This window comes from Jaculus jaculus, chromosome 1 (assembly GCF_020740685.1).
Source record: "Jaculus jaculus isolate mJacJac1 chromosome 1, mJacJac1.mat.Y.cur, whole genome shotgun sequence".
NCBI lineage: Eukaryota > Metazoa > Chordata > Mammalia > Rodentia > Dipodidae > Jaculus > Jaculus jaculus.
Window position 1 is genome coordinate 12,002,135 of NC_059102.1, and position 8,394 is coordinate 12,010,528.

General features: G+C 45.5%; 1 protein-coding gene across 5 annotated transcripts in view; it reads left to right on the forward strand.

Moving 5' to 3' along the window:
* Nucleotides 1-7,405, forward strand: part of Ate1 (arginyltransferase 1) — a 157,146-nt gene extending 149,741 nt beyond the window's left edge. For all 5 annotated transcript variants that reach the window (XM_045149515.1, XM_045149510.1, XM_045149491.1 and 2 more), the window contains one exon: nucleotides 4,135-7,405. In XM_045149515.1, coding sequence (XP_045005450.1) covers nucleotides 4,135-4,313 — 179 coding nt within the window. In that variant the 3' untranslated portion in view covers nucleotides 4,314-7,405. The remainder of the gene's footprint in view (nucleotides 1-4,134) is intronic.
* The last annotated feature ends 989 nt before the right edge of the window (nucleotides 7,406-8,394 follow it).

Sequence of the window (8,394 nt, forward strand, 5' to 3'; positions counted from 1 at the left end):
CTTTCTCACCCTCATAAGCCAAACCTCACAGTCCATAGTTCTTATTGCATTCAGGTCTTGCAGCTGAGACCAGAATAGTCCATCAAGCTGTACTTACAGCACTGCAAAGCATCTCTTAGGCCAAGGTTTTAACTCCTTCCACATTCCTCTTGAAAATCAGCTACAAAAGGCTGAAGCCACATAGTCAGGTGTCTAGCAGCAATCCCACTCCTCGGTACCACTTTACTGTTGCAGTCCAGTTCGCATTGCTGGTAGAAATCACCCAACCAAGAGCAGCTTCTGGGAAAAAGAGTTTTATTTTGGCTTACAGGCTCGAGGGGAAGCTTCACGATGGCAGGGGAAAACGACGGCATGAGCAGAAGGTGGACATCACCCCCTGGCTAACATAAGATGGACCACAGCAACAGGAGGGTGTGCCAAACACTGGCAAGGGGAAACTGGCTATAAAGCCTATAAGCCCGCCCCCAACAATACACTCCCTCCAGGAGGTGTTAATTCCCAAATCTCCATCAGCTGGGAACCTAGCATTCAGAACACCCAAGTTTATGGGGACACCTGAATCAAACCACCACACCTTCACTCTGAGTTTGACTGCCCTCCTGGGTGAGCCCTAGTCTCACAAAGATTAGCACACATGAGCTACCAACCTTGAATGAGCAACACTCTAAAACTGCTGTCAGTTAATTTAGACACTTAGGAGACTTAACGTGTCGGCTATGAGATCAGTGGCTTCACTAACCAGTTTGGAATTCTGTGGCTAAAACTTAATTATTGTAGATTCCAAAAATGTGACTTATGGTATGTACTTACCTTCTGCGCTTTCAGTGAGATTTCAGTGAATAGAATTGAAACATGTATTTTGATGAACACACCAACAAAGCTCATTTTTAAAAGTTAATGAAATCATACATGTGGTGGCTTGAATGTAAATACATGGCTGTCTTTCATACATTCAAGTGTTTTTGTTTGTGGTATTTTTGTTTGTTTTTTGTTCATTTTTATTTATTTATTTGAGAGAGAATGAGGCAGAGAGAGAGAGAATGGGCACACCAGGGCTTCCAGCCACTGCATACGAACTCCAGATGTGTGCGCCCCCTTGTGAATCTGGCTAACGTGGGATCTGGAGAATCGAGCCTCAAACCAGGGTCTTTTGGTGTTACAGGCAAGCACTTAACCACTAAGCCATCTCTCCAGCCCTTTTTGTTTGTTTGTTTGTTTTTAAGGTAGGGTTTCACTGTAGCCTAGGCTGACCTGGAATTTGCTGTGTAGTCTCAGGCTGACCTTGAACTCACAGTGATCCTCCTCCCTCTGCCTCCTGAGTGCAAATATTTTAAAGTGCATAGGGTTTTTGGTTGGATGAAGCCCTCTGTAAAAAACAACATACTGTAAAGTAGGCATCTCTTTCAGGGTCTGACAAGGATGGCAAAATCACCTCAGATATTTGTGGCAGAAAATTCATGCAGGGAATGGGCAGTGGTGTACTTGAGAACAATAAGCAATTACTAGAAGCCATAACAAGTCAGGGCCACCCAAGAGGGACTGGAACCTTCACTTCCGGAACTCGCAAGTTTGAGGCCTGAAGAGACTGCCTCAGTGAACAGCACCTGAAGCCGGTGTGGCTCCCTCTCTTGGGGATGAGGGAGGTGAGGGGCCTCTGGGCTGGCCTGCACGCTGCGCACACCCTCTTGGGGAGCGCTGCACTCCTGAAGCCCATCTGGGTGCTTCTTCCCCATCAGTAGCTGATACTTTAGACTAACAGCGCTGAGGAAAGGTAAACTTGTGATATCTGTTGCTTAGGTCCAATTTTTGGAATATCCCCGACTATAGGGCAGGTCAGTGCCTAGACACAGCAAAAATATTGTATAAAATTACTTTCAGGCTGTGTGTAAGCTACAAGTGAAGCATAATTAATTTTGTGTTTTGTCTTGGGTCCTTTCCCTCCTTATGTGTATGCCAATATTCCAGAACCCACATTCTGAAACCTTCTGATCCCAAGCATTGGGTTTGGATCTTGCTATGTGGCCCAGACTGCTCAAACATGAACCTCCTGCCTCCAGCTGCTGTATGCTGGGATGACAGGCATGCAGCCCACCCCAGGCTGGCCCCAGGCATTTCGTCAGGGACACTCTCCTGCACTAGGCTTTGCTGAAAGAGTATTGTTTGTGTCTGTATTTTCCCATGAAGTCTGTCCTCCTCTGTCTTTTTTTAAAAAAAATTTATTTATGAGAGAGAGGGAGGGATAGAAGGAGGAATATAGGTGCACCAGAGCCTCCAGCCACTGTAGACAAACTCCAGATGCACACGCCACCATGTGCATCTGGTTTACATGGGCTCTAGGGAATCAAACCTGGGTCCTTAGGCTTCGTAAGCAAACACTTTAACTGTTAAGCCATCTTTCCAGCCCTCTATCTTTTTTTAAATAAAAATGTTTTATTTATTTACTTATTTGAGAGAGGGAAGGAGAGAGGGAGGGAGGGAGGAAGGAAAGGAAGGAGGGGCAGACAGAGAGAATGGGCACACCAGGGCCTCCAGCCATTGTGCAGATGAACTCCAGATGCATGCACCACCTGTGCATCTGGCTTACATGGGTACTGGGGAATTGATCCCGAGTCCTTAGGCTTCTCAGGCAAGTGCTTTAACTGCTAAGCCTAACTCCAGCCCTCTTCCTCCTTTTTAATAGCAGTGCATCACTTTGTTACGTGGTTTTGCACAACTCTTGACTGTTTAAGCCGTTCTTCACTGGTGGACATTTGTGTGTTATGTTTTCAGAGCACCACCGGGAGCGTGCATGTGTAGAGGCATTCCTGAGGTGTTCTGCAAACACTGGTTTTCAAACCACTGCAGACGTTTCTGACAGACGCTCCCGGTGCCTGCAATCCATTCTGCAGACTGTGTGTGGGGCATTTTGTTGTTCCGCGTGAAGTGAGGCTGTGCTGCAGTTCTTGGGAGGAGTCAGTGATTTTAATATGTGTAACTTATTAGATGCTGCATCACTGTTCTCTGGATTAAGATTAGCAACAACTCTAGACATAGAAATTGGAATAATGTTGGCTTAAATAATACTGTTTTTAAAAATGTAAGTATTTAGGTATGGGCAGCCCAGAGCTGGTGTGGCAACTCTGTTTCTTGAAGTTAGCACTTACCTAGCTCTTCGCATGTTTTTTTCAAATTTTATTTATTTATTTATTTGAGAGAACAAGAGAGAAAGAGGCAGAGAGAGAGAGAGAGAGAGAGAGAGAGAGAGAGAGAGAATATGTGCACCAGGGCCTTCAGCCACTGCAAACAAACTCCAGACATATGTGCCACTTTGTGCATCTGGCTTATGTGTGTCCTGGGGAATCGAACCAGGACCCTTTGGCTTTGCAGGCAAACGCCTTAACTGCTAAGCCAGCTCTCCAGCCCTCTTCGCATTTTTGTTGTTGTTAATCCTAGGGTATCTCTTATCCTGCAGTTCCAAGGCAGAAGTTAGGGTTCCATCACATTCCTGCTCCAGGCAACAGTCTGCAGGAAATGTCAGTTAAAAAAAAAAAAAAAAAGGCAGGAAAAGGCATCCATGAACTGTTCTTTTTGAACAATTCATGGAAATTCCAAAGAAACACTTCCAACTTGCTTCTCACCAGTCAGAACATGGTCGTGAGGCCACACCTACCTGCAAGGAAGGCTGGTCAACGAGTCTTCTGGGTATCTCTGTGCCCTGATCCAAACCAGGGGTGCCTTCAAGTGGACCAGCAAGAGTCCAGTAGCAGCCACCACAGCCCTGTGCTACTTACGTGGAAGCCGTGGGACTCTGCCCCCCCCCCCCCCCCCCCCCCGGGCACAGGGCGTCCTCACAGCTGCCTAAAATTTAAGCAGCACAGTGCCTTAGAGGGGCTGAGGGGATTAAGTCAGACATGGAAGATGCTGCAGAGAGTGCCCCAGACAATCACAGAGGCATAGACAGACAGCTTTTCACCTGTGTCTCTCCTCCAAGGGGTCCTGACTACCCTCCACCGAGGCATGCATTGTTGATTCTAAAGACGTGCACTGAGACTGTACTCTGCCGAGACCTGTTGATACGTAATTTTCATCTTTCAAACCGCATCTGTTAAAATGTGGAGATGAAAGGGCCTCTGACCAGCGTGTTTTTCATTGCAGAGGATGAAGGCGGCAGTAAGGAGCCGGACCGCCTGCAGGTGTTCTACAAGAAATCCATCATGCCTTACAGAGTGTACAAGAGTCACCACAAAGACCCCAGCGAGGAGGCCACTGTGCTACAGTACGCCAGCCTGGTGGGGCAGGCGTGCTCGGAGCGGATGCTGCTGTTCCGGAACTGAGCCTGCTCCTGGCCACTGTCCTTCGGGCTCCTAGACGCTCCCCACTGCCGGACTGAGTGCACCGGATCTTGTTGGTCTGGGAGCGTTTCTAAAATATTTTGTGTTGTTATATTTGTGAGAAGCTTATGGCTAATATAAAGATTTTTTAAAAGCATGTTAGGACCTACCCCCATAAGTGATGTTTGTCATGGGGGGTTTGTTTCTGGAGCAGGTGTGCTCAGCTTCTCCAGTAAACACTTTGGGGAAGATTAAGAAGTGAGTCTGATCTGCTCAGTTATGTGGTTTTTGTCACTAGAGAAGCTCAAGGGGTTTGCTCTGCCCCATGTGACATGCTAGCTTGTGCTGGGGGCCCTTGGGTCTGGGGACAATGGTGGGCAGTGCTTTCTATCATCTGGGAGCTGTATCTGTCTCTGTCTGTCTGTCTGACTGACTGACTGTCTGTCTGTCTGTCTCTCTCTCTCTCTCTCTTCTCGCAAAGCTGTTGCCACCCGGTGTCGGATGTTAAATCATTGCCAATGTCTGGCTGTGTGGCTTGAAAAGAAAATTAAATAGATGTTCATATCAGGTGTCTGTCCAGGATGGGCCTACTCACGTCTGCTGTCTTGGGTCATTGTTGTCCTTGGGATAATTGTTAACAGCCACTGTGCCGTTCAGTTTAGGTGATACCGTATGCAGTGTATCTAGAGAGGATTCTTCTATGTCTAAAAGTCTAAGATGTGAGTTTTAAAGAAAAATATTTAACTCTTGCTTGACCTAAGGCACATCAAAAGAGTAGGTACTGACTTTTCATTGTTTGGAACTTGGGACACGTGTCTCTAGTTATTGATGAAAGCTAGTTAGTACTTAACTACTCTTCGAGCGCCACAAATCACAGCGCAACTTGTGGGAGCTGCCTGGCCTCCAGGTTCCTTTTCTGGTCCTCTGTGAGAGAGAACAGTGTGGTCCTCAGTACTTCACGGGGGAGCCAGCCCCTCTCCCTCCCCATTATTTGTTAGGTCCTTGCCCCCTGTACCAAATGCCCGCTGTCAAGTCAGCTGTGCCCCACCGGGCTTGCGGAGGAGAAGCGTCGGGCGTGGCGAGGCCCTGATGGACGTGGGGAAGGAAGCAGATGAAGACGCGGACCTCGCTTGTGCTCGCTCTCTCAGCTCTGCCGCCGTCTGCGTGGCCATCCAGCTCTTTGCAGCCCCATTTTGCCCCTCCTTTTTTATTCTTTCTATTGATGCTTTAAGAGCTATATTATAAAAGTTAGTAGTTTGAGTCCCAATACTCATCTTAGACGTTTGCTAAAAACATTATTAAACGGGAAGTCAGCTAGAATGAAAGGATTTTTAAAAGAGATTTTAACCATGCAAATCCATGTAAACTCCATCCTCTGTGTGCATGTGCTTGCAGTTGGCCATGCATGTGTGCCTTTGCACATGTGCATGCAGGTGTGTAAGAGTGTGTCTGTGTGTGCATACATGTGTGTGTCACCTGCTGTGCAACAACCAGGGATAGAGGACTGAGAAATCTCTTTTCTGGTTGTAAAGACCCTGCATTCTTCTGGATCTCTGACCTAGGAAACAGTTCCTGGCGTGTTTGAGAGAGCTGGCTTGGGATAGCCTCCAGAACCCTTGTTCTTCCTCTACAATGAAGATACCTACTTTTTCTTTTTATTAAAAATAGTGTTTGATCTACACAACTAAAACACTAAGAAAAATAAGACAAAGTAATCTGAAACCCTACCATAGCTAGACAAAGGAAGGAGCTGTGTGGCCACACACCAACACGCCATCTTAGTGCACGCAAAACCACGTACTCTAAGCTGGTGTTTCCCTCAGCAGTAGCTTGTGGATGGATCTGAAGTCTGAGAGGCATTTCAAGGCGTTGTAGAAAGTGTGGTCAGTAACCTCAGCATTACTAGACTAAGTGGAGTGAAGTCACGGCCGGTGTCCTTGGCCCCAGTCCTGCTGTCCCCACTGTCCCTTTGTGGGGAGCGTGTCGATGGTACTCATAAAGTGGAGAGGAAGCCCCAGCCCAGCACCCTTCCCAAGCCCTGGGTTCCTCCTGCAGCTCAGAGCGCAAGGACCCGCTGGTCTCTGGCTACACTGAAGAGCCGTCCCCCGTGGCCTCCTCCAGAGGCTCTGGGAAGGCACACAATGGCTTGGCTGTGAAAATTCTTCAGCTCAGTTTCATGTTCATGCAATATTTTTTAAAATAACACGCAAATCTTGGTGGCCTGGGTGTCTTCACAGATGTCACTGTGTTCTCTTGAGCTCTTGTGGGGTGTCCACAGCTGGCTAGGAAAGAACAGTCAAAGGAGGTGACCCAGACTGGTCATCTTGCAGGCAGTGTAGCTCAGACGCCTGATTTGGTGGGAATGGTTTCTGCCGAGAGCAAGGCACACGGGGAGCACTCAGAGACAACTGCTCGCTCTCCCGGGCAGGAAGCTTTGCATTTACAATGCCAGTGCTTTAGTCCCAGCCTCATGCCAGGTAAATTCACCCTTGCCCCCTGCCTGGCAACAACGATGCCATTTTGATTCCCTGTGCTACCATCTTTATTTAAATTATTCCAGTTCCGTGAGATTGGTTTTTTTGTTGTTGTTATTTTTTGTTGAATGTAATCTGAGCACTTTTTATATTCTAAGATATAGAGGCTATATTATCAGATGAATATACTATTCATTTGACTGAAGTTATTTAGATAAAAGAAATGGTTTATGTCTTCTTTCAAGAAGCTTGTTCTATTTTTCATCTATTTGTAAATGCCAGTTGTGTGTGGTTTTGTAATATCAAAATCTATTATGTAAAAGAGTCTTTCAGATGTCTGAACAGTTAAATGGTTTTTCTAGGTACTGTATTGTTTCAGTGTGAGGAAAGGTGGGAGAGAACATGGCGCTTAGCCAAAATGTATCTTTTTTGTGTGGCTGACTTAAAGAAGTGGAAACTGCTGGGAAATGTCTGAACTACAAGGGATTCAGAAGAGTGCTCATGCCTAAAAACCGTGGACCGTTAGGTAAAGTAGGCTGGGTTGCATGTAGTGTTTGTGCTCTTGTACATGCTATTTGAACATGAAGCTTGATGGGAAAAATAAAGTTGTTTCTACCTGCAGAGGTGCTTGCTGGTTATTGCTTAAAAACATGTGCCCAGCACCACATAGACCACATGTGGTGGCATGGGCCTGTGTCCCAGCACTCAGGAGATGAGGCAGGAGGGTCAAAAGTTCAAGGTCATGTTCAACTACTTAGCAAGTTTGAAGCCAGCCTGTGATATATGTGGCCCTGTCTTAATAAAACTTATATTCACATACACACGCATACATACATACATATATGCATTCATCTTTTGAGAACATTGACTATATGAATTATAAAATTTAATTTTCAGTAATCAATTCTACACTATTTGGTTATACAAATCAAATTTGTGGGGTGTATTCCTCTCTGGAGAATAAACTTCACTGTGTTCAAAATATCTAGAATTTCACAAAGTATATTAAGAAATAGATTTTTTTTTAATCTTGAGGGATTTTTCTGAAATTTGTAGAGAAATTTTCAAAAACAAGCCAAAACATGCTTAAATTGTTCTTACTAATCCACACTTTGTTGACTGAACAAATTTCCTAGTTTTTTGCCTTTTTATAATGAAGAAGATTGGTGACACAATAAACCCTATTTTCAAGAGATTCAAATATTAGTTTTAATTCCCATTGATATTTTTTGCTAGAATGAAAATAATTATATTATTTTTCTAATTTGAAACAGACATTGTTTATTAGCAAATACTTAGATAGAATTGGACAGAATACTAAAGAAAAAAAAATCACTTCTCTTCCCATCAGTTCCTGCTACTGTCTACTATCCACATTCTGGTGTACATCTGAACTTTAAAACTCTGGGTATTTTGTAAACAGAAGAATGCAATCCTTGTATTGCCTGCATGACAGAGCAATGCAGTGGTGTATGTGGGAAAAGAGGCTTTGGACTCGGAGCCCTCCTGTGGGCAGAAGAGATCTCAGTCTGCCAGCGTCGTCGGGTCTGGCTTTGGTCCCTTCCCTGCAGCTCAGCGCTGTGGACTGTCCCTCCAGGACTTACACGTAG